General features: G+C 34.0%; 2 protein-coding genes across 2 annotated transcripts; one reads left to right on the top strand and one right to left on the bottom strand.

Moving 5' to 3' along the window:
- The first annotated feature begins 288 nt into the window (after positions 1-288).
- On the top strand, positions 289-21241 carry LOC123690873 (guanine nucleotide-binding protein subunit alpha homolog). Its single transcript, XM_045634973.1, has 3 exons — positions 289-1019; positions 13257-13525; positions 19476-21241. Exons 1-3 carry the CDS (start codon positions 519-521, stop codon positions 19831-19833), a joined length of 1128 nt encoding a protein of 375 aa, XP_045490929.1. The 5' UTR covers positions 289-518; the 3' UTR covers positions 19834-21241.
- LOC123691016 lies at positions 20301-27327 on the bottom strand. Its single transcript, XM_045635194.1, has 2 exons — positions 26293-27327; positions 20301-20396 (listed from the first exon to the last, which is right to left on the bottom strand). The coding sequence occupies exons 1-2, from the start codon at positions 27325-27327 to the stop codon at positions 20301-20303; spliced, it is 1131 nt and encodes a 376-aa protein (XP_045491150.1).

The raw sequence follows: 27327 nt of genomic DNA, 5'->3' as shown, positions 1-27327 counted from the left end.
AGACTATTATTTTAAATCAATAGTAAAAAGATTAATTACACCGGGATCTAAGACTGCGATTTTTATTATTTTTTACATTGATAACATTAGGACCTTTGACATGATAATGTTTATCTTGATACTTGATACTTGCTTGATACCTATTTCTAAAGTCAAAGTGCGCGTATTAAAAATAATTAAGTACAAATTGTATGGCAATATTCGTGGTTCTGTTGTCGATGCACTATTCTCATTGTGAATAATTGTGTACGGTATCTGCACAGAGTACTTTTTTATCTGTATTCTGTGTGTACTTCTGTTCACAGCCTATATTTTCTCATTTTATTTTTCTCAATGAGTTTGGGAGGGGTGGAATGCGTGCGTACGTTTTATCACGGACTTTTTGTTTAATTTATTGATATCGCATAAAACATTGTGGAATGGTGAAAATGTGTTTGATGTCTAATGCGAACGTTAATATTAGTGCAATAATTGCGCGTTGATTACAGTTTTATAGTGTGTGTTCCTAATCATGCAAAATGGCCAATGATTTCTGGTCATGTACCTGTTGTACCGAAGCTCTGACTTGTTGGTTGCGTCTGAAGCTGTCTCCGGAGGAGATAGAGCAGCGGTACAGAAGCAAGGAAATAGACAGAATTCTTGAGAAGGACAAACAGACGCTACGGCGACAGGTCAAACTTTTGCTACTTGGTGCGGGTGAAAGCGGAAAATCAACATTCCTGAAACAGATGAGAATAATACACAAAGTCAAATTTGAGCCGGAATTAGTGCGCGAGTACCAGCATGTGATATATCAGAATATAGTGAAGGGTATACAAGTGCTAGTTGATGCAAGAGACAAGCTCGCGATTCCGTGGGAAAACCCAAGGAATCTGGACGTTGGTCAGCAGGCCCTGCACTTCAATAGTTCAGTGTCGCTCGACAGCCGATTGTTTATGCATTATGCACCTCATATACACTCCCTGTGGTTAGACAGGGCCATAAAACGAGCATATGACAGGCGGAGAGAATTTCAATTGGTATGTATTGTCTAATATTTATTATGTAAACAAGTATAATGTGTGTAGTGTAGTGTACACTTGTAGTGAATAATTTGGTAGTTATGTTTTTATAAGCTGTTCAAGAATATCATTTAATATGTTTTGAAGTGTTGTATTAAAATCTGAAGCCTGTGAAAATAGAAACAATAAAAATAAAAGAAAATGAAAATTAACAGGATTGAATTTTTAATGATTAATTTGGTATGAAAACTAAAATTATCTTTAAAATTTTGTTTATTGTTATAAAAATGTCTGTTTAATAGTAATAAAACAAATAGGTAGTAACATAGATCTTAATCAGCTGCTATTTCATAGAGGTTACGTTTAAGGAAACAAATTACTATTTTTTACTACATAATGTTTAGTTTTATAGCTACAACTAAGATAATGTAAATTATTAGTAAGATAAGCATATTGTTGCTAGTTTTTAATAAGGAATATTATTATAATCATCTGGTAAAGTTCAGTGTAAAAGGGATTTTTAATTTCAGAAGATTATGTGTACAAATTTATTTCAGTTAGTTCTATACAATTTCAATAACTGCCAAAAACTTTACATTATAAATATTATTGAGCTTAATATCAATGTAAAAGTTTGCTAGCCTTTCCAAACATGAAAATATGCTATGGTAATAATTGAGTGTCAAAGTTTTGTAGAACAGTCACTGCTTCATGTAAATGCCATATAGCAAACTATTCAGTGTTTAGTTAATGTTAATAATAATAAATTGGGCATGTTTCTCTATGTCCAAGACAAGCACCTATTTTGTGTGTGGGTAAAGTAATAACATTCCATATTATAACCTTGCGCATTAGGCATCTTAGTACAGAACCTTCCACTTGGCTGCGAAGAGAGGAAAGTAGCAATTTAGCTCCATATAATTGCTTTCATGGACAATTAAGATAGATTGATCTTGCAAGCTATTTGTAATGGGCAGGATTTATATCATTTCCTCTCTACCCTGATAATATAAAGAGAAAGTATGAATTTGCAATGCCTATATGGGGATAATAAGTAGTTCTGCTTGACCTTTCACTTATTGTAAAGTATTCTATCATTATCATCAGCTCATATTATATGTTCCCACTGCTGGGACCTTGGCCTTTTTTTTTATAGTGGGGAAATCTTCCAAAGATACCCACGGCCCCCGGGGAAGGAGCCGTGGGTTATGTCGGATTCTTACCGACTAAAACCCCACTGTGTTCCGTCAAAACGCTTTAATGATGGGGCCGCGGGTATTGGTTAGAATTCTTCCGCGACCAAGCCTTTAGGGAAAGTATTCTATAGATATCATAATGTATACATTTCACCCTCCAACGAGTGATCATGTATAACTATCTAGTGATATGCAAAAGTATGTTTTCCAAAATTTAGCCTGTTCTTCCTTAAAATATGCGCTTTCATGCATCATAAAATTTTGAAGTGTATATCATCCTTGTATGAATCAAATATACTTGTAAGAATTCAGCCTCACATCAACTGACATTTTTAAATATGTAGGTACAATTACAATTTTTGTAAATGTAGTTATGTACATTTAACAATAATTAATATTTATTGCCGATTATGATAATGCAATACCAGTGCATGATATTACCAAATCGAATTATTTCCTAACACCATGATACGAACGTAATTATTTTAATTGAGTTTCTTATCTCATTGATTAGTCATAAGAGTTGCGTCATCCGTCACGGTTACGAGGTTCCGTAGAACACATGATGAGACTAGCATGATATATGCATGTATACCATTCGATTAATATTTACTTTGTCAAGATGTACGTAAATATATTAATATCAACCATTCTTGTGTTACGTTGATTAAAAGTCACGGAAGATGTTTGACGCAAGATACCTCGTGGTAGGAATATTTTATGTTTGTATTTGAAATAGTAAATCCATAATAATATTATAAATGCGAAAGTAACTCTGTCTGTCTGTCTGTTACTCAATCACGCATAAACTACTGAACCAATTTGCATGAAATTTGGTACGGAGATATTTTGATACCCGAGAAAGGACATAGGCTACCTTTTATTGCGAAATATGTACCACTAGTAGTTAATAAAGTAGTCGTTAATAGTTCTTGCAACTTTTGCAAAGACGTATTATTTAAAATGCATACTCATTTGCTTAAAAAATATAATTAAAGGTATCTACGATATAGTTTGTTACCATCACATCAGTTACCTAATTCAAACGAAAACCACATCGATAGCTCCGGAACATCGTAATCAGCATCCTAGCCATTTTACCTAGGTTATTTTTTATATCCAATCTGCCTTTTTGCCTAACTAGTTTCCTAGAAACGTTAATTGTGAAAAAAGTCTCACAAATAACAATATAGGTAGCCAGATAAATTAAATTTTTGATGGATCGAATGTAAAAACCGTGCAGGCAAAAACTGCAACGGTGATCTTTTTAAAATGTAGGGGTTTTTCTTAAAGAAACGGACGCAGGGATCACATCTATTGACTAGGAAAGGAACAGGATGAGAGTGGTTAAAACCTTACAACAATCGTAAAAGTTGAATAGCTAAATGCAGCTGTAGGATGTACAACAACACATGACACCACCCCATTGTCGTCAAAATCCATTATTTGAAGGCGACTAACAAGTAGACTAGCGCGTCTGGGTACAACATATGTTTATATTGCATTACCATTACTTTCATATGGAATGTTAAATATGAGAGAAATGCCAGCGGGTCGCTGAGATGTCTCTAATGAATGTGTGCCATTAGACCGGAACGTATCTAATAACGGAATTGCGTTACGAGCTATTATTTTGAGTATTAAATTAGATTTTGAATTATTTTCGATGGAGAAGAAAACGTTTTTGATGAAATTGGGGATCAAAATATGTCTGATGCAATTAAGTTGTACGATTGAAGAAACCTTAAACTGAATTATGGAAATTGCTAAACTTTGTTTCTTGCACGTAAAGCCGACGAATCTATTTAGTCAATAGATTTCTTATAAAATCTCGGAATAAAATACACAGCTATAACAATGTTTTTATTTTTATTCGTTAATGGATTCATTAAAAATCCATTAGTTATATTTTATGTTTCCCGTAATATATTGTACAATATATTTTTTATATGTGAAAGTAACTATATGCAACATAAATATAGATATAAATATAGTTAAACGCAAAATGATTCAAAAACAATAAAAAGAAAAACTTGCGAAGCGAGCTCGGCTCTTTCAACAGCATCCATTTTATCAAGTGGAGTCGATAATACAAAATTGTATGATACACGATCGTGGGTGGTTGGCTTTACGATCTAATAAAAGCGTGGTAAATTAAACCGTGAGTTAATAAAACAGATCTTCGTCTAGCCGCGACTAGAGCTCAAAATATGCGGATTCATAGCATAGTATAAAGAGAGAAGTAGGCCAATTCCCGGCGTTTAGGAGCGCATGGTACCTAAACTCGCGAGGCGCAGGGTTGTCACTTGTCACATTGACATCTATACATACAGGGTGGCCCGTTTTCAGTGGTCCAAAAATTTTTTTCAGCTTGAGAGCATCATGAGTAATCATTTAAAACAAACTTTAGTTAAGCGAAAACTTATGGTTTAGAAATTATGATTTTTTTTTTTAAATAATCCGAAGTTTCAATGTTTTTGACACAAAACTACTCTGTTATGAAAACTACTGCACCGAATTGAATGAAATTTGGTATAGGTATAGCGCAATAACCTACCTATCGCGCTATAGGCTCATCTTGTGTAAATAATTACACTGCATTTTTTTATTTTAACTTTTTCTGTAGTTTTTTGAATTTCTCGGCAAAATGTCGATTTTTCGAAAAAATCCTGTGAAAAAAAAAAATGTACCACCAAGGTTTTTCTGGTACTGCTAAAAACTTCCTTAACATAAGGTTATTCTTTACACAAAAAATTTTAGTTGTCCTTCGATTGTAACATCTTCAAAAACAATATCATGTGCACATGAAAATCGAAAAATTACGAAATTTACCATAATTCAATTTTAATCATTTGGAACGGCCAATTTTTGGTTAAAGAACCATTTATTGCCATAAAAGTCGTTACAAATCAGTATTCACATGGCTATAAAAGTTAAAATGAATGAAATAAAATTTTAACCTGCTAGCCAAGATAACTTTACTTTATTCTAATGTCAATTTATAGAGTTTTTTTTTTGTTATTTAGTTTTTAGGTTTAAATCTTAATAAAAGGTTTGGAGTATCAATAAAACAACATAAATATTAATTAACATATTGTTTATTTTTTACAAATGTTTTCGAAATGCCGTCCGCCTTTCGCTAAACATAATCTGCATCTGCGTAAGAAATTTCTTCGCAGCCTATTAAATGGCTGCCGGCTTTCTTTAATGGCTGTTATAGCCATTTGAATTTATGCCTATAAATAACCATAAATTCATTATACATAGGTACATTTGTATACCAGTTTATGGTATTATACCATTTAATACCATAGGTTCATACCTATCCGGAGAGGAGGATCGGTCGCGGTGGCACTGGCCAGCCTGTTCACCCGACTTGAACCCCGTTGATTTTTTCATTTGGGGATACATTAAGGAGATTGTGTACGCACGGGAGAGCACATCGGAGCAAGAATTGGAGGAAAATTCAAGTGGCTAATTAAGTAATTTTTCCGCGCGGACGGAGTCGCGGGCGGAAGCTAGTTTTAAATAATTGTATATAAACAAACACCGACCGCTCACAGGTATGGCGCGGCCCTCACGAGAACGGCCCATGAGAAGAAACCGAGCGGCGTTGTGTGCGTACCTTTGTTCGAAGTCTTACTTCTCTCTTTATACTATGTTCATAGTATCCGTCCGTCGTCATGTGGGTAACCGGGTACTAGCGAAGTTTACAATTGAGGTTGTCAGAACATAAAGTTAATAATCTACGCCTCATAAATAGTCATTAGCTGTCTTATGTTACCGCTGTAAGTGTAATAATTCATGAAACGCTTTTTGTGCTAATCTCATCATCAGATGTTGAAAAATGTAATAGGTTAAAATGTTTTTATATAATTTTATACATTATTTTATCTTTAAAGATTTTATTTATTTTCATATCAAAACTTTTGCCATTTGACCATACCCAAGCAACATTCAACTCTGTATTTAATACTATATCTGTGTGAAGACAAATTACTGTCGCTGTCAGTTTATAATAACTACAACGCAGCCCACTCAAAAGAAGTCCTTTAACCTTTCGTTCGTATTAAGTCCACACGGCATTCAAAGCAATGAAAGCAAATCTAATAGTGCTAGGTTAACAGTAGCTTTAATAGTGATAAGTACATTATTATATCAGGTTCCTTTGTATAGTGTCGCGTGTGGTATACGGGTTTATTGTAGGACAATATGCAAGATTTATTCGACCCATTCTGCTTTGGATCTCGATACAAAATAACATTTAGTACTCACTCGCTGGTAATTGAGTCAATTTGTTGTAATAGGAATGAACTCCGAAACTGGGATCGATATAATTATCTCATGAGTAGTTACCGTTTGTTTTTGTTTTTAATTGATAAATTTGATGAAATTATTGTATCTAGATTGTATAATATATCGCACTCAGTTCTTCTCAATTAATCATATCCATAACAAATTGAAAAACCCTCAATGCTATTCTAGGATTAAGTAGTAACCATCACACCATTTTAATATCCTGCCAATTCTTATTTATAATGCAATCTAATTACCATGTTACTTTGTATTATTTTTCTTATGTAATCCGTTGTGTTCTTGTGTACATATCGATCTCTGATCAAGTGTAGGCACGCGGCATACCACGGTGACGTACTTGCTACAGCCTAGTACGTACTCGTGGTACAAAAACTGGTACAAGCTTGCTGTAGAAAAAGTAGTGACTGCGGTTTTTGTAGATAAAGATTATGGTAAGGTGAGCAGGAGGCTTAGCTTGATAGGATCGTATGGTTATACATGGCACATCCTTGCGTTAATTACTGGCGGCTACTGGTGTTTATTGACTTTATTGTCGATTGGCGTATGGGTTAGGGTTGTAAGGGTTTGATGTCCTGTGCCTTTGCACAAGAGTCTTTACTCTTGTTGTTGTGGAATACGTATAGACAGGTTGAAAAAAGGTTTGAAACTTTATTAAAATTTACATCTGAAAATTCTTATTTTTAAGGTATAAAGACACCTTTGATTTGGGTATTTTTTTAACTAAATCATGCCAGTGTTATATTAAAGTTTTTGTAAACGTGTATTGAGAAACTTCGTGAAGAATCTGCCACTAAATTGTTCCATTGATTCCATCTATCGAACTTGTATCGGACTATCCATTGCAAAATATCCAAGATTGACTTGAATGTCGTACTTGGCATTACCAACATTAGCTTTAAATATACAAATATTTAGTCTATAAAGTATAATTATTAGTTCCACAGTGATTATGGTGTATTACATATCGCAAGGCCGTGGAAGCTAGATCATTACGGCCGTAATTATTGGTTCACCAGCACTCAGTCGGTACTATACGGTTATGTTGTAGTTACTCGCATAAAATGATTCAGTTTCATTCTCTATGCTTATTTAGGTAGATATCTAATGGACAATGTAGTTCTTTGTATTTTATTGTTTCCAGCTGCAACAATGCATAAATGTTAACATTACATAGAAATTCTGTACGATAGTGTAATTGTTTTAGTCTATTTTCCACCCACGGTTTGCTCGCTTACTTCTTTTTCAATTTTTGCTTTGACTACTAATTGTACCCTAAACTAAATTCCACCCAGTATTCAATTAACTTTTTATTATGTTTTACTAAAAAAAATGCCCTTCCATAAAATCAAAACAATCATACGCAAAGCGCTCATTCTCCATGATTTAAATGCTTATTGCCCAATATATTTTTATTACATGTTATTTTTTACAGAACGTCTTGTTAGACTAACAAATAACACTATCATTTTTACTTTCTCTTAAAATTTACATATATAGATAATAATTGCGTGTTTCTTTAAGTACCGAATACCTTGATAGTGTTGACACAACGAAAAAATATTGCGGCAAATTCAAGCGAAACCATTTAATGCCCAAGTAGAATTGTCTTTGTTTTAAACTCGTGATTCATCACGTAAATTGAATTTCCCAATATTGTTTTATACACATTAACGGTCACATACAATTGCGTTATTTCTAACAACGAAATTATCGAATATTGCAATACATAACAATCTATAGGAATATAGATAGTGATTAGTGGTCAGGACAATATTATACATATAATCTTGGTTGGGAAACAGAGGTACTAGGTAGGTAGAAGGAACTGTAGCAACTATGCTACAGTTCGTTTTTCATTCATTAGATGCAAGAACATATTTGGTTCCAATTAACCTTTATTAGCGATATCTCCCTGTTCTCTAATGCGGTTATTTCGTAACAATGACATTGGTTGTTGTTAACCCTTTTAATTGTTTCGCAATGCCATAATTATTATGGGATGTTGGAGCGTGGCAACGGTTTTGTAGTGGGAAATGCAGTGCACGTGTCTTGTTTGTGATTTTTTTTTCCATAAATTTTAAAATTGTATATGTAGGTATAATGTACGAAACTTTTTTTCATTGAAACGAATTTCTGTATTCACGAGTAAAATAAGTATGAGGGAATAAAACCTATGTTAAATTGTTAATTTTATCTTTAGTATGTTTATTTTAATTGCTGCGCAAGTACTATTTATACAAATGTTAATTCAATAAAATTAAATATGCATACGAATACATATTTTTCGCCATTTAACAAATGAAAATAATTAATATTTCATAGCAAGAGCAGATCTAACATTCAAGCTATACGATACAAAATTAAATTCATTTCCTTAATAATTATATACCATCTTCCATTGGTTATAATATGTATATCATTTCGTCCGGTTCGATTCGGCCCCGTTTAAAAATTCAAAAGATTGCGGGCGGATCGATCTGATCGAATTATGAATTGTAGGCATTTTGCATTCACCTTGAGAAACCAGTCGATTGGCTGATTATGTAGCTTTATCCCAATCAAATTGTCTACGCCGAAGTGCTCGGAATATTTTACATTTACATTTAAAATGCACGACGGCAGGTTTTGGTGTTGAAAGGAGTATAGTATAGTATTAATGTGGTACACGTGCTTGTCTTTGAGGTTGTTCGTTATGTAAGCCGGAACTGGCTTTATTATAATGTAGGAAAAAGTATAGAAGGGGCACAGATGATGGGTATTTGCTTTTGTATGAGGTGTTAAAATTTAGATTGAATATGACGACGTCGCGACCCAGTGCCATTGTTATAGATCAGGCAACAAGCCATAAATAATAGTTCAGGATACATCGCCCATTTTTGCAAGTGACTACTATCAAGCTGATTTTCCGTTTGTAGCTTTATTTTGATGAGACGCCCAATAATTTCGTGTACGAAAGTCTCGATTGTGGTAGCTAACAAAGATAACAAGGATAAAAATTTTTGATTTGATGGTTCTCAAATATTTATTACTAACTGAATTTTTTTTTTGTTCAATCTCAAGATAATTACCTAAATTATTCGAAAAAATATTTGTCCTACAAAATCTATGGTTTGTTCAAAGAGTCCCCCTTTCCAAAGTGTATCGATAACGAGGACATCATAAATGATTACTAACAAGCTGATTTTTTTGTTTTCACTTAGTTAATGTTTATATAATTCAACAGACATATTGTCCTACAAATTGCGTAATAAATATTTGAGAACCATCAAATCAAAAAATTTTATCCTTGTTATCTCTGTTAGCTACCACAATCGAGAGTTTCGTACACGAAATTATTCGGTGTCTCATCAAAATAAAGCTACAAACGGAAAATCAGCTTGATAGTAGTCACTTGCAAAAATGGGCGATGTATCCTGAACTATAAGTAAATATGATAATTAAAACTAATAGGTAAATAAAACAAAGATTCATTCCATATTTGTTTATTGATGTTATATAAATGATGTAATTTTTTTTTTAATTTAAATGAAGCAAATAACATACTCATCGGTTTACATTATGTTTATGCAAAAACAAGAAAAAATACTAACGCAAAATAGTTAAACCATGAATGTGTCGCATTGATTAGTCACAGCCTTTAGCATTTTTCATGTAGCTAATATAACTTGAATTTCGCTATTCAAGTCAAATAAACAGGAAAGCATTATACATTCGCAGATAAGAAACTCGTTCGAGGTGCTTGACTTTTATCACTTTCCAGTTAGCAATAAAACCTTTGTCTTCGCCCGTTTACCGTATCTTAATTAATACATCGAGTCATTCATTCAGCCTGCCGTGTGCTGAATTAATTTTTAATGTCACCAACGAGAGCTCTTTTGCGATTGTCGCCCGACTAATTATGTCACAGGTATTTCTTGAGCTTATGCCAGTAATGTAGATGTTGTATGAATTACAAACAGCTCGCAATACATGCTTTGTTTATGTATTCGATTGAATATGCAACAATGTTACGGAGCTGGATCGAGTGGGTAAGATTGCAAAGTTGGCCGGAACGCGCCGTTTAACCCAATTTAATTTGGCTACTTCCCGTCTCATTTGTTTCTAAGCCGTAGTGATGATGTCAAATTTGTGGAGTTAATTAGGGTTACTCTTCTTTGTGATGGTGAGAACGGTATAACTATTATAAGTTACGATGACCATATTTCATACGCTTATGAGGCGGTAATTTTTGTTGAACTGAAATAAATTTAATGCAATGATTATGGTTGTTCAATATTTTAAAGCTTAAAAGATACCTGGGAATCATTTCCGAAGTTAAAAATACAGAATGCGTACACAAATAGTAATTAATAGAAATTTTCCTAATGAAATACTCAATTATTGTTCAGTCATTTGTTAATAAAGTTGTATAGTTGGAAAATGGGATATTTCCATAATTTTGTAGGCGTTTTTCCGTATAGTCTTCAATATTTCCAAGTAGGAGTATGTATACAAATTTCACCGGCAGTCCCAAAACCTACGTAGGTGTATATTGATTTGTATCAACCTGTCGTGTACTAATGTTGGGCCTTTATTTGTTGCTTCTTTTTTGTAGTTTGTATTTTTTCATATATATCTGAATGTTTTTTATCGTGTAGCATGGACACAGGAGCAGTAAACACAGAGTTCCGTGTCGACGTACGAGCACTACGCCAGTTTTCATTGTGTACAGTTAAATTTAACGCGGATTGTGGGTGTGACCTCCGGCCAACCTGTCATCTTTATTGCATGCGTTTTATTCTGCTATCTCGTTGATAGCGTTTGTGTGATTCATCGCTTGTCGTGTGTTATGATTGTTTACAAGCTTAGGTTCTTCTTTGTTTTGCGTTGATTTGTATTGTGTTTGTGTTGGATTGTTGGATTATGTGATTTGTCTATAGTTAAAAGAAATGACATAAACAAACAGCGTAAACTCTTATTGTTCTATGGTTGATGATGATGATGGTTCTATGATTATAATATGTTAGGGCTTGAAGCTCGATTTTGTATTTTAAATACCATCTATTCATACAGACATACTCATACAAGAAAGTATCTGGCATGATGGCTTCTACATTTACTTTAACGTGTAGTCAGTCGGTAATAGGATATTGTTTTTTTGTATAACATCTCGTATACCATTTACTGTGTTAATTGCAATGGCAATTTGACGTGTCATTTCCCCTTTGCCAAATAAAATTTTATTTGGCCACGAACATTTGTGAACGTAACGGTAATTCATCAGCTCCACGGACAGGCTAGTCACGATCGTGTGAAACGATACGAATTTACACCTTTTCAGGATCTACATATAGCATTTTGCCATCAACAAGTTCTGAATAAAGAGATTTAATTATGACGTCGCTATGAACTTTGAAGGTGAAAGATCACTTTTGCGTTTTATCAAAATGTCACAATAAAGGTCTCCAGAGAGGTAGCCCTTGAGTTACGATAATAACGTTAAGGCGACTACACCACCGAAACTAGCGCCTCCCCAACATTTTATTTTTTTACTCCTAAACCAGATCAAATTTAAAAAATCTAGCTCGGTACTTTGCTAGTATATTACTTGTAGTATTTTTGGTATTACTTTTCATTATTTTGCATTCGGTAAATTAGGAGAACTTTTGATTACCGCCAAAAGTGGCCACTTTTGGCGGTAATCAAAAGTTCTCTGGAATAATGAACAGTTAGAATAGTGAAAAGTAATACCAAAAATACTACAAGTAATATACTAGCAAAGTACCGAGCTAGATTTTTTAAATTTGATCTGGTTTAGGAGTAAAAAAATAAAATGTTCGGTGGCGCTAGTTTCGGTGGTGTAGGCCTCTTAAGTGTGCTTTAAATGCACTAGACCGCTTGGCAGCGGTCGGTTACTTCACACTTGCAAATTTATTCGATGTTTGTCCACTCAAATCCTGTTCTATTTGACACGGTCGTGTTACGGCTCGCATTGCTTGTGAATGTTGACTGTTTGGATTTTATGACTCTACTTTGTAGTAATTTATGGCGTATTTTATGAAATTTACTGTGTTATGATTAGTTGCTCGTGTAACAGCTTCGTATTGGTATGTGATAAATGAAATTCCTTTTAAATCTAGTCTACAAGTTAAAAAGTAGTTGCTAAAAAGAAACGAGAAATGTAGGTTTTCCCTTTTCTTTTTACCTGTAAGCGCCTTTATCAATGTAGTAGTGATTTCACCTGTATCTAAAGTCCATTGAGATAGGGTTTAATCTTACATATTACGTGAATATTTCAGAATCTGGTATAGTTAAGAAATAGATTTTCTTAATTTTATAAAATAAAGAAAATTGTAAAGAGAATTAAGTTGTCATGAAATAAATTCATATCTGTGATCTACGTTTGTATATTGCAAACACAATTAAAATGTTTTTTACTATTTTAGTAGTGGAGTTGAGAAATATTTTATTTAACGTAAAGAATAAATCTTATCATTAATAGTACCTACGATAACCTTAAACCTTTAATCCCAATAACAATTATGTAACACTCACACACACACAATCAGCAAGAGCAACGGCTTTAGAATTAACTATATATGCTTTCACCTTTCATAGAAAAGTAATCATCTTTGTATATATTTTAAAACTTACCGTTTAGTTCACGTCCAAACAAAAGTGAACCCTACCGATTACCACCTCACAACCCAAATTCTTTCCCAAAAAAGTTTACTTCTTTAAATTCCTACTATTGTAATTCCAGAGCGACTCAGTGAGTTACTTCTTCGGCGAGCTGGAGCGCATTGCGCGGCCGGACTACATCCCCTCCCACCAGGACATCCTGCACTGTCGGAAGGCCACCAAGGGCATCACGGAGTGCACGATCAACATCAACAATGTGCCATTCGTGTTCGTCGACGTCGGTGGCCAGAGGACGCAGCGGCAGAAGTGGACGCAGTGTTTCGATTCCGTCACCTCCATACTGTTTCTGGTGTCCTCGTCGGAGTTCGACCAAGTTCTGTCGGAAGATAGGTGAGTTGTGTGGTATACACATGTATATATTTAAGTCAGTATATCTCTGTATACGTATACAGAGATATACTGACTTAAAAATGACTGACATAGGGAATAGCTAAATATAGTAGGATCACAAAATTTCAAAATTTTACATGATATGTTATGCCTTTGAAAGCATTTTTGGATATTTGGCCCTAAAGTTGAATTGTATATAAATTTAATAATTCTGGTACATCCAGGTTTCCGTTACTTAAGTATAAACAATTGGCATTTAGGAAAAGCTTTTCTGATTATTCTGATAAGATACATAATGTTAAATAGGTTTTCCCGTAATTGAGCCGTTGAGCTTCACATAAATGAGAGGTACCTATTCCATTAGGACAATTATGCGATAAAAGGTTGATAATTTATCAAAATGTTGGCTAACAATATAATTACAGTTTGCAGATATGCAAATGACATGATACAAATTAGTATATTACTTGACTGCCTATAAAATTTATGCTTAATGTCCTCTGCCCTGATGATTTTATGACTTCGAGCCCAGTAGAATTATCTGCTTCCTTGCAACTTGATTAACGTCCTAATCAAGAAAACTATCATAATTATAAATCGTTCTTAATCGTTGAACCGATTTCCGAGTGTTATATAAACATAAGGCAGAACCTTTCTCTTGGCAGTCTTCGCAATGGTACATAGTCTTTTATGATATGTTCTTTTTAAATAATTTTATCTTTGCGAGTATGTACAAATGGCGGATGTTGGTTCTAAATCTAGATTTCCGGTAGCATGGCTGTCTGTATTGTGAGTAGAAATAATGGTAATCTTTATATCGCCGTTAACGCATCTTCGCTTCGCAGTGTTTAAGTGTTTGTTTTTGGATTGCATCAATCTCGTAACAAGATTTGTTTTAAAGGAGCAAGCGATTTTAATTATTTAAAGGCTGGAGGAGGAGGTTTTAATCGTCAAATTATAATATTGCAGTAACTAGTATCGCATGGTGGTTGGAATTCGACCTTCTCTCGTATAACTACTCTCACTTGCGTTCTACGATACATTCAATAAATCAACATTCTATAATGCAAAAATATCCATAAATGTGTTACCGCGAAAACTGAAGGGAATCCTCTAAAATATATTATGCCAAAAGACTTGCTACTGCGTACTAATGTACGGATAATATAGTGATACGTATAAACGCCATGACTTTGTTCATTTTGTGCAGCTACACCTTTTATATATTTATGTAATGAAAGAAAATTATGTCATACAATCAACGATTACATTCATATAAAATTTTTTAGTAACTTAGTTGCCAAAAACGAATCCGATATTGGTACCAAAATTATATCATGTTATTTAGTTGGATTTTTCAATAATAATCTCGTATATTAAATTTACGTTCGCTAAAGAGTAGAATACTTTATAAATCATACAATATATAATATAACATTGGGAAAACTCGCGCTGCAGGAGAAAATAACTTCATCGCATGCAATGTCGCAATGCAGCACTGAGCGTACTATTGTTCGGTACATTTCCCACTTTCAAGATATCTCTATTAGAACGTCCATAAGATGTCTCCGTTCGTGTCTCGAGATAATGAGACTAAGTGGAGCGACATTTTGTGTGCTGATGTTAAGACTTAAGATGGATCGTGCAGGAAAATGATTTTCGTTATTCTGGGCTGTTTGATGTTGAGCGGTTTGTCCATGTTTTGATTGTTCAGGATTAGCCCTATATATGTATAGGGTATATGAGGTAACAATTCCCTAATGCTCATATTAGTCAGTCAAAAACTATAGTTGGTAAGTTTACAAATAGGTTCTTACTTCTTCCATTAGTCTTGTTTTACTATTCCGGACTTGCGACTGTTTCACAAACAGATTTAGTTTACGAGCATTTAGGAAATGCAGATCTGAAGATCACAACTTTTATTTAGACTTTATCTCTATAAGCCATGAACTTACATTAGAACTATTCAATAAATATTTACTAGTACAAGGAAAGCTCAGGCTGGGATGAAAAATCTAATAGCGCGATAAAGTAGATAAATTATTAACTCATTGCCCATAAACAAACGATCTTACAACTCAGTCAGATAAAACAGGAAGATATCGTAATAAAATGTGTTCCGCGAATAGTTGTGTCCGATATATTATACGTACCTGCCCCCCTAGCCAAGTGGTTTTCTGTTAGCGTAGCGTAGATAAACGTATCTACAGCCTACGTCAATCTCATACATTCGTAGTCTATTCTATTGAACGCTACGCTAACAGAAAGCTACTTGGCTGGGGGGGGCAGTACCTATATCGTTAATGAAGATTATTTGCATGCGCGATCGACGGAATTGCTAATTCGCATCCGTACAGAGTATCGTGCAAATTGTATAATCGATTATTTGTGTCGGTCATATTAATTGAGCGTCTGGTCGAACACCTTTGTTTATGTTTGCATATGATTTGTCGTCTTCATATTCAAATAGCCTTATACCTAATATTTATAACGACGTGTTGTTGTCGTATTCGTTCGATGCATCATGCGTCCATGCTTGGATGTCTCTCGCTAATCGTTTCATAATAACGTTTATTAATGTTTATTCATCACGGAATGATATAAAAATTATGGCGCCCGATAAAAATATAGTACCAAGAGGAAGCTATTTCTTTGCGATGCCGTAAACACGGTAATAAAGTTCTTTACTAAATGTTTACGTGGGCAAACCGCAGGCCAGATTACTCGCTCGTAACGACATATAATCGTTTTGAAAAACTCGATGCAAACTGCGCTTTATGACACACCGGCTGTTAACCGCAACTTCTTCCTCTTATAGTTTGGGTTTTATTCCTCTACTCAAGACTATTTGCGTCCGTGTGGTCTACTAAGTACATTATTCTGACCCAATTTGTTGTTGAAAACTAAGAGTATGGCACAAAACTGTGTTTTCTTTTGGTGGACATTTCAGATTATTTTGCTAGAATCGCTTGACACATCATTCTAGCAAATTTGCTCTTCCCTCAAGCAAGTGATAACGTTGCTGATTCATAACAGTTAGTATAGTTGAACTTAAGGTAAGCATAGTTATGGTAATCCAGGATAGAATGATGAAGAACGCAGAATTTAGTACCAGCTGTTAAAACGTGATAACTCAATTAATCACATGCATACAGATACCAACCATGCCATTAATAAATAAACACGTATGTCAACATTCTGATTTCTATAAATATTCTGAATATTTTAATCGTATTGCAATTAAACACGACCTTCGCAATAGTTCACGAAAGTGACACATGCCATTTACGAAGTTTCTCCAAGATTTACATGCCACCGATTAGTCACGGATCGGCGTGCCTGGCTCCGAACTTTCGTAACACTGTGTGCCCACATTTAATTACTTCACTATTAATATAGCTACTCAATTTTATGCCTATTCACACGCACATCTAATATTCAATGGCTTGTATGGAGTACCTAGTTAACATATGTATCTTGTCATAACCTTTCGAAACGCTTAGCTTTATATCGACTGAGATCGCCGCAGGTATCCTTCCTCATGCTATTCAAAATCATACTATTTACGGGTGGTGCCCTATAGCCAATATCAGTTAATTGTTGTGTATCTGTTGTAATAGGCAAATATTATAATCTGTATTTTGATTATTGTATAGTCTGTATGGTATCACAGTGAACTGCAATAATTGTCTTTGCCCTCCTCCTGTCTCTGTGGTTCGTGGTATAATGTCGTGTACGCACAATGTAGTTTGTAATAAAGTATTATAAAAATAAAGTTAATTTATCAGCATCCAAAAGTTGTGTTTCAATATACAATTAAACAGTATCGTTATGAATTGCAATTGTCGCATACCATTATAGCCTCGATTTGTTTGTCTTCCTATTTCACTCTTTTTTTTATTATTCCACTAGCTTCCGCCCGCGACTCCGTCCGCGCGGATGTCGGTCTTCGCGTGGATGGTTTATTTCTCCATTTTGAGTAACTCTGACAATTAAACATCTTATAAATATCTATTGGACCCAAATACGGCTAGGCCTATAATAATACGCAACGTGTGTTCGCGGTTCTACAGAATAACGTCTATAAAACTGAAAAGTTAAGATTAATTTTTTTCTACGTATTTTTCCAGGATAAAAAGTATCCTATTTTACGCCCAGGATAATAAGGTATAATTATACCAAGTTTCATCGAAATCGAACCGTTAGTTTTCACGTGATGCCTTCACATACAGACAGACAGACAGACAGACAGACAGACAAAAATTTTTTTAATCACATATTTGGGTTTGGTATCGATCCAGTAACACACAGTCCCCTGGTATTTATTTTTTTAATATTTTCAATGTACAGAATTGACCCTTCTACAGATTTATTATATGTATAGATGTCCTTTTTGATGGATATTTTCATGTATTGATACTTCTTATGGAAATTAACACTCTCTGAAAAATAATATCTTTAAAGTCTTCATTGTAATCAACAATTTTCTCTGCATTTAGCTATCAACTATTTTTAACAGCGGTCAGGTGATGCACGTGTTCAGTGACGTGTAGGCACAACCTCTATGAAATATTGCCTGCGAAGTAGATCCTACCGGTTCTGAGAATTCTACGAACAATCGCATACATTTTATAATTCTATTACGTTGCCATACCTCGATAATTTGGTACTACGCTTCGCTACCCGATCCGAGGCAATTATTTAGCAACAGGTATAAATAAAATTAAAATATCTATGGTTTAGAAATAAATGGCGCGGGTTAAACTCATTTTTTATTGGTGATAGCGAATGTTAGCAGATTTTAAAGCTAAAATTAAGCTTCTTGTTAACGTGGGAATTTATCTTGATAAAAGAAAACAAAAAAAAGTAATAAATAAAATTTCTAAATGTAATTTTATCCTACTCCAATCCTTTTAATGGCTTTAATTGATACGGACATTGTCTTTTATTACAAGATAATTCATTGATATGGCCAATTATTAACTGGGACGGTAAATAGGCCACGATAAACTTTCACGGTGGTTACATCATAGTCTCTAGTACTGGATAATGGAACTATTTCATCGAACAACCAAAACAAAAATCCGCCTCTTTTTCCTTAGGATTTTTCCTTATGAAATTCTCATTTTTCTGTTTAATTAGTTATAGGAAAAGCGAATTTGGTGTAAAACTAGTGCCAAAATGTATCCATATTGAATTATGTTAACATAATAGCTGACTTCCTGGATATAACATTTACTGGTTTCTCAGAAATGAGGTATAAATCAAGCATCATTAGATACGCGGAGATTTCTCAGGATCGAACGCGCGTTGGCAATATTTTACAAGACGATAGTACGGTTATTAGTGTGTCGGTACACTGTTTATTTTGTTCTTTATTGTACAAGGAAACATGTAAAAATGTACATTTTGTATTGACTGTGAATAATAATATAGTCTTTGCAATGTGGGAAATCTTTAGCTAATAAGCTTTATCTGATCTAAATGCTTTTTCAATGTTGTGTCATAACGTTTTGGTAATTTGATTGAATGTGGGATTTTAATATTTCCTTAAAATATTAATTTTTTTTCAACACCCAAACCATTCAAAGTGAATGGCCTTTTATATTCTAGTTTAAAGCTAGTTTTGATGAATATATCATGTGCGTTGTTTTATACAATCAACTATGAGTAGGTACCTATAGTAAATTTTAGCCCAATTTATTCAACAGTTTGTCTAAAGCTTACGTATATTGAGTATTAACTCTCTAAACTTGAAATTCATAATAGTGGTCGGATATCGTATGATGCTTTATATTATAAAAAAAATGTGTCGAATTCAAATTATTCATGTCTAATCGATTTGAGTGACCTCGTTAATATCCTTAATTTACAAGTTCTAAAAATGTTCTACCAGTTATTTAAATCAAAAGTATAATTTTATACTAATTCGTACATTATGTCCTTTCAGAAAAACGAATCGCCTCGAAGAAGCGCTCAACATATTCGACACGATCGTGAACAATGTCAACTTCAAAGGGATATCGATTATTCTATTCCTCAACAAATCGGATTTACTAGCGAGGAAGGTGGCCAGCAAGGAGACGGACATACGCTGGTACTTCCCGCACTTCACGGGCGATCCGCACAACCTCCGCGACGTGCAAATGTTCATACTCAACATGTTCGCGAACGTTCGCAGGGAACCAAAGACAACGCTCTACCATCACTTCACGACGGCCATAGACACGCACAACATAGAGGTCGTCTTCAACTCCGTCAAAGACACGATCCTCAATCGAAATTTGGAATCGCTCATGTTACAGTGACGTAACAGCTCCGAATTCAAATTACTCCAAATGTGATAGCTCGATGGCGAATGACTGATGGCGCGAAATTCCTTTTATAATCTGTTGTATTTATAATCTGCATAATAGGAAGATTTAAAAGACAAGGGATATGTGTTTGTTACGGCGTCACACGACGGCCTACTTTTGTAGTGTTTGTAAAATATGGACGGTTTACCGAAGTAATGTTTTGGTATGTGTATAGTATATCATATCGTAATGATAAAATTTGTATATCAGTATATTTATGACCAAAAATATAGATCGTGCACTTGATAAATTACATTATTATGATCACTTTTGGATAAATTTATATATGCGCTTAGGACACGTGTATACACGTGAGTATTGGTAAAAAATAGTGAGGATATAGATTTATCTCTTTCGTATATATGGAAGAAGAAAAGAGACCGATCTATGTCTCCAATGTTGGCGTAGAGTAAGGAAACTCAATTTTTACAGAAGTAGCTTGTATCAGCATTTAAATGTAGTCCAGAACCAGAAAGAGTAGCGAAACCCTCTGAACTGCCGAGAGTCATATCTAACTGTGCCAAGAACAGGATGTATGGAAATTTAGGCAATGTGCTCAATGACGTCGTAAAACAAAATTGCGTAATACATATAATATAATTATAATCATCTTTATAACTTCTTGTCGGAAACGTAAAAATTTAATTTTATTTAACTTATTATTTTAACTTAATAAATTATGCAATAAACATGTTTTATATCTTGCAGCAGTAAGTAGTAATTCGAATATCTAGATAAAGTTAAGCTTTAGGCTATAGATGCGTCTTAAAAAAAAAATAATAAAAAGAAAAAAAAGAAACAGCACATATTCGAATTCTTAATTCAAATCGTTTATATAATCTATATGCGCTATAGAAATTCTAGAACATTTCTATTGTGACCTAAATTCTTGCCGATGTAATCCGCCGTGACGTCATTGGGCACTTATTAGGCGAGCTTTAAGCGTAGTTTATTAGAAAACGCATGTTGCTCAAATGCAGCGCAAATGAATAAAGGAAAGACTTTATATCCCTATAGGGGAAAAACCAATTTTATTATAAGTAAAAATTAGTTTAGATAGGCACGTTGAAATGTGACAATAGTGTAGCCACACTTTACTTCAGTTGTCTCTTTCGCTCACGATAGTTGAATTACGCCATCTCACTTTGACGTCTAATCGTGTTACATGCGTTAGTGTACAGTTTTTGGTCGAATGTTTTAGTAACCTATCTATACCTTTTTTACTTATAATATCATTGAAAAACAATGTAAATAAAAATTTAATACACTGTGATGGAATTTTTCGGTAATATTTAGGCTGTAAACAGCAACGAACGAGTTATAGGCACATTCTTATCCCCTACGATGTTTAATACCCTTATTTGCTGGCCCAGAAGCGTAGCGTGCCTTGGCGGGGCCCCGTATAAAAATTTGTTTGGGGGCCCTTAGGAAAGGTAAAGATTTCTCACAAAAGAAAAAAAAATGTTTGCATAAAATTAAAAGAAATATTTATTCATCATAATTACTGTCTATCCCTCACTTATTCCAAAATTTTTACACAGGAGGCCAGAAAATTGCTTTTTTTGACTTTTATCATTTCTGAAAAAAAAAATTAGGACGAATTGGAGGCCCCCTTGGCGCGGGGGCCCCGTATAATTGATACGGCAGATACGGCGGTAGCTACGCGCCTGTTTGCTGCATATATCTTAAATTTGGTTTTATAGTATTTAGCTCGCGTAAGTTTGAAATAAATACCTATATGAAATTGTGAACGTTATTACGACAAATATAGTAGAATCAAGTTATAATTTTTATAAAACAATGAATCAACATTCGATTGTTGCAAATCCGTTTTTCATTATTTACATCGTATGACGTCAAAAGGGTTATTACATACAGTTATCTTTGTTAGTTATGTAATTGCACATTAACAAAATAAATATATATAAAAACATTAGTAATTTAAAATTTTGTCAGTGAAAGCCTTTTTTAAGGTTTGATTAAATGTTGGAGGTTATTCGGGATATCGTATTTTTTAACAGTGAGTAGGATTTTGTGCAAGCATTAAAATATATTTTCCAAGGAAACAGAAAACATTAAAATCAAATTTTTTTCTTTGTTTACTTTTATCAAATTAAATAAGCATTGATTCTTTTAATGCAACGAATGTAAGTAACATTTTGCGAGTTAATATGCGGTTTTTGTACGAATATGGCATCACATAAACACTAAAATAATATTAAAGTTACTTCATACAACGACACTATAAAAAATGCTTTACACGTAAAATATATCTCTAAAAATAATTACTAAACAAATGCCTTAGTAGCATTCTTATTTCTCACACAGGTTAAAACTGTTAAGGTTAAGAATTATTTGCTCTTCAGGGCATCTGGTGTTACTCTTGTACTTACTACATCTGCTGTTACTTATTTACAATGAAATGATAAATAAACGTATTTTGATATTTTTCCAGTCACTGACAAAGTTGATAATGTTATAGCCACTCAAAAAAACTGCATCGTATTTTAAACACGATTTATTCATTACTTAACATGTTTTCAACTAAGAGCTAATAATAAATTGTGATTAAAATCTTATAAAATCAATTATAAAGGGATACTATTATAAAGGAACCTAAAAATAGTTTCAAAATGGCGGCAGATTGTTTTGTCTGCTGATTACGTCATATTAAAAAATAATTATTTATTGATGAATCGGACTGTGATGAGTAGGTATAGCTGACTCATGTTGAATATTCATGTCGTATTTTTGTTTATTGCGTTTTAAATTTTATAAATTAAATTTTATTAATTCGATTTTTATGTTGGGCAAGGGATGATGCATACAGAAAAATTAAGGTATGTCCGTTAATGATTTGATTATGGATTTTAAGACTTGATTGGTAAGATTTGCTGGATTTTAATTTGGGGAATTTCAATATTAGTACTGAATGGTGTTCAATTTGATAAGTTTTTTTATCAGCACGTTTTCTCAAATAAAATAATCCGTCCCTTCGCACATTTACGCAAAGGAAATATATCGTCTAATCTCAACGCTTTTTATAAAATTTTGTACATTTTTATAATCCAATATTATAATGGGCACAAAAATTGTTTAATTACACTTTCTGATCTAAATGAATTGATCTGATTATAATTAAGTACACTTTCGATCATAATAATTATACTCATTTAGTTGGTAATTTTAATAAGCTTTAGTATATTTATTTCGTGTTAAGATGGGTACAATATTATTTTGAGGTTATAGGATAGTGCATTCTATTTATTATGTGTAAATGTTTATATAGATGGTTTATTCGAGGCTATTATGTAAATACCTCTCATTTAGTTTTAAAATTTCTTACTTTAGATTGTATTCAATATTATTTTGCGGCCCAATCCGGTGAGGGTATGTCTGATAAAAGTGATATCTTGCATTTATAGTGCCATTAATGATGGCATACTGGATACAGTGTGACCACTAAAAGGAAATTTATGAAAGGTAAAAGCAACTGACGAATGAACGCGCTGGTTTCGCGGTATGTGTACAATCCGTGTCAATAAAGGATCGATTTAAAAATAGCAGCTAATTGAATGTCGTTTTATTTGCTTTGTGTAAAATGAATTAGATTACTTAATACGTCCTTACTATTTCTTGGAAATAGTGTTTCTTGTATTCTTCATATAATCTTTCTCGACAGCGAAAACTGGTTATTTCTTACTCAGATTCATTTAGAAGAGTTGAACCTTTGAGTTTATTGATACTTCATATTGTTGTCAACTAAAATTGTGTAAGTGAAGCTATGATAAGTTTCCTTTTAAAATTAAACTTTAGACTTGTGTCGTAATTTACAATGGTTAAAATTATCAAATAAATTTTAAATGCTTTTTTATCATTTTACTGTATAACTTTTCCGAGTCTTTATTTTAACTGGGTGGAAATAGTAAATTTACTAATTTTCTATGCTACGATTTTATCTTTCTAATGAATTATAAGCAAATATGTACCTTTTTAATTAAATGTCATCTATTTATCAGTTGCTTTTATTCTGAATAACGTTACTACTGTCCTGTTCTTATATTTTAAAAATGTTTTTCCAAAGGTAGGTTGAATGTTTTGTTAACTTCTATGAGAAATAATTAAAAATTCAACTTTCACCAAGAAAATGAATCGTTTTAAACTATAGGGTCAGGACATAAACAATTGTAATGTAAAGCCTTGAAGTTATGGCAGTAAATTAAATAAAATGAAAATCTGCTTAAAAATAATTTAGATATGGGCATGTGATAATGTTTACGATATTTATTGTAGTTTTATATGTATTTACAACAAATTATTATAAATGTTGATGATTATATAATTTTATTTTATTTTTATTCCCTTTTCATATTATGTTGTTTTATGTTAAATATGATTAAGAAATGTGAGAACTTTTAAATCGCTTAAAAGTTATCTTTTGACATTTAATTTTATATTTTTTCTTATAAACTACAATAAATATGTATGTATCTGTATTTGAGTGGTGAATAGAAGTTGAATTTTTTAGTAGATTATCGATACACGTTTACTCTTGTGTTTTCCTATAGTGGCTATTCCATTAAGTAAATATATAATTTTTCATAAGTAGAAATATTTTTCTTTATTTAATTGTTTTCTTTAAGACCTATAACATTATTGTGTTTTGTACCTCTTAATTACAGATACAGGCTTTTAGCTGCCCAATCTTTTCCAAATAGTAATTAATATATAGTATGATCAATAACCATTTCATTTACCATGATAAAGCAGTAATGTTTCTATTGAGGAAAAGAGATGGCGCTATATGACTTATATAGCTCTGTCCTTTTTCCACACTTGAAACAATACAGCTTTAAGATATCATGGTACGAGAGCAGGAAGGCTTTTTAATACCTTTAGTAATCATGTTAATATAACATTGGTGATATTCGCCTTCCTGATTTGGTGAATGAAATAATAGATCGATACGCGTATTTTGATTTATCTCTGAAAGTCGTTTAAAGTCATTTATGTACCTACCAATTTTTGAGTTTGTGATACTACAGTTTTTAGGCATTGTTCGTTTCACGACAAAGTTCCTGTCTTTTTTTACTCACTGATTTGTGAAAAAGCGCATGTTATGTATTTTAAAAACGAAGTATTTTTAACACCAGATTTAGGTTTTAATAGTGTAAAAAGAAGTAAAATTTTGTTATTTCTTTGAAAAATTTTCAGAGATATTTAAAATATGCGTATTGTTAATTCCCGAGGCTGATGTTATGCTATAATATAGTTATATGTTACGAATTTTAAGTGCGTTAGTGGTTTACACACATGTTAATGTATGCTAGTGTTGACAATATCTTTTGGAATTCCTCTATATATTTTGTATACAGCCCGATATTTATTGTACAGTGTAATAAATACCATGCATGATTATTTTGTCGTTTTATTGACGTGATAACGTCTTTAAAATCGTTTTAGTCGGGTGACATGTTCAGAAACTTGTGTCACACCAAAACCTCACGAGCGCGATCGCAGGTATGAGAGAGAGAGACGGACCGATCTCCCGTCTCATCTCGAGCGCTGCCTCTACATTATGTTATCACGTAAACATCTCGATCGTAAACCTACTTTACAAACAACCAATTTTTTGGTACATATTTAGTACTTGTTACAGCGTTTTATAGAAGAATACATTCGAAGAAATATAACTAGTTCCTTGTGTTATATATATTTCTGGGGTTAAAACATCTCCCATCTTGTGGGAACAATTGTAATGTCTTTTTTGTTTCAAATTAAAATGATATAGAATATTTTATAGAAAAAGCTCATGAGGCATCAATCTTTGCCATAGTTGACAAGTATCAAGACGAAACATGTCTATGTTGTAGATTATTTCCTTTATTTCTTCCTTTTACTGATATCGTGGGAATGCTATGAGCAGGAAACTCAACTCAACTCAACAATTCATACATTTTTTTTTTTAAATGGCACCCGTCATCACAGGGTGTTCGCGCCACCTCTGGATTATAGTCCAGAGACATTTTTTGCTTAATTTTTTTTTTTTTTTTTTTTTACACGAATAACATTAAAATACAATAAAAATACAATATAAACTTTAAAACATAATAAAAAATACTGGTATAAGTTACTAATAAAATACAATAATTACTTAAAAATTCAGAAAAAACACGGCACAAAAACATTCAACTTAATCCTATATCACAGTAAAGAGCTAAACTAATATCACACACTATTCCTTTGGTTCACTACGACTACAATATTTCTACAATATTGTAGGAACGCATCCCTACACTTGTCCCCCAGGGCGGAAGGCAGATTCTCACCCGTCATCGCCATGCCCAATTTTTGCTCAATAGCATATCTATTTTTTGCAAAAATTGGACACTCGAGTAACAGGTGAGGAACCGTCTCCTCAACTCCAGGCTGACATAGACACGACGGATTATCCTTCAGCTTGAATCTGTTCAAGTAGAAGGCGAATCCGCCGTGACCGGTCAGTACTTGTGTGGTGTGGTGTGTGATGTCTATTTTCCTGACTACCTTGTATGCAGCAGCAGCGCTTGGAAAAAAGAGCTTCGTGACTCCGGCCGTTCCTCCTACATCGTATCTCCTATCCCATTCGCTGATCGTATCCTGTCTCAAAATACGCTTGACGAATGAAACAGGACACAGATCGTAATCCGGTTTCCTCCTCAACCCCAGGGCGGCCTCCTTGGCTAACTCGTCTGCCCATTCGTTCCCCTTAAGCCCTGCGTGCGCCTTAATCCAAAACAGGGAGACCTCCCGCCTCTGCAATGCAGCTTTTCGGAGGGCCCGTGTTTGCACAGCCAGTGGATGAGGGGAACTCAGGGTAACCGCCTGGAGTGCCGATCTGGAGTCGCTGAGGACACCGACCTTTGCCGCTCCGCTCTTGCAGGCTATGTCTACTGCTCTTTTGAGCGCTAGGAGCTCAGCCTGATAGACGGTACAATACGGTGGCAACGCAAGCTTAATGGCCTTTGTGTCGGCCTCACCTTTCCATACGGAAAGGGCGGCTGCAACGCGACCCTCAATCTTGCTGCCGTCCGTATAGACCCTGTGGACGTGGCTGTCAACCACGTCGGCATAGGTGTCCTCATCTACCAAGCCGAACCCCAGCTCTACCTGCTCTGCCGGATGTGGGTCCTCAATCGCGGGTGCCATTCGTTCCACCTCCCTGTCCCTCAACACCGCCGGGTGCGACACACCCCTCTTGATCTCATAAAGCCTCGAAGCTTCGAGTATCCTGAGATCAAGAGGGAGAATCCCAGCCAACAGCATCGCAGAGTTCAGGGAGACAGTCCGATATGCTCTGCAGATCTTCTGGGCAAAACCCCGTTGAACGGTGTTAAGCCTCTTTTGGACCCCCATCTTTTTCGCTGTGGGTGCCCACGCTGCTGATGCATACAACAATTCATACAT

The sequence above is a fragment of the Colias croceus genome, chromosome 4 (genome assembly GCF_905220415.1).
Source record: "Colias croceus chromosome 4, ilColCroc2.1".
Lineage (NCBI taxonomy): Eukaryota > Metazoa > Arthropoda > Insecta > Lepidoptera > Pieridae > Colias > Colias croceus.
Note: the sequence above shows the minus strand (reverse complement) of the source record. Positions and strands in the feature narration are given on the sequence as shown.

Coding starts and splice junctions, on each gene's coding strand:
- LOC123690873 (XM_045634973.1), top strand. CDS start 519: ATGGCCAATGATTTCTGGTCATGTACCTGTTGTACCGAAGCTCTGACT. Junction 1,020..13,256: donor GGCGGAGAGAATTTCAATTG/GTATGTATTGTC, acceptor TTGTAATTCCAG/AGCGACTCAGTGAGTTACTT. Junction 13,526..19,475: donor CAAGTTCTGTCGGAAGATAG/GTGAGTTGTGTG, acceptor ATGTCCTTTCAG/AAAAACGAATCGCCTCGAAG.
- LOC123691016 (XM_045635194.1), bottom strand. CDS start 27,327: ATGTATGAATTGTTGTATGCATCAGCAGCGTGGGCACCCACAGCGAAA. Junction 20,397..26,292: donor AGCCTGGAGTTGAGGAGACG/GTTCCTCACCTG, acceptor TTCTTGGCACAG/TTAGATATGACTCTCGGCAG.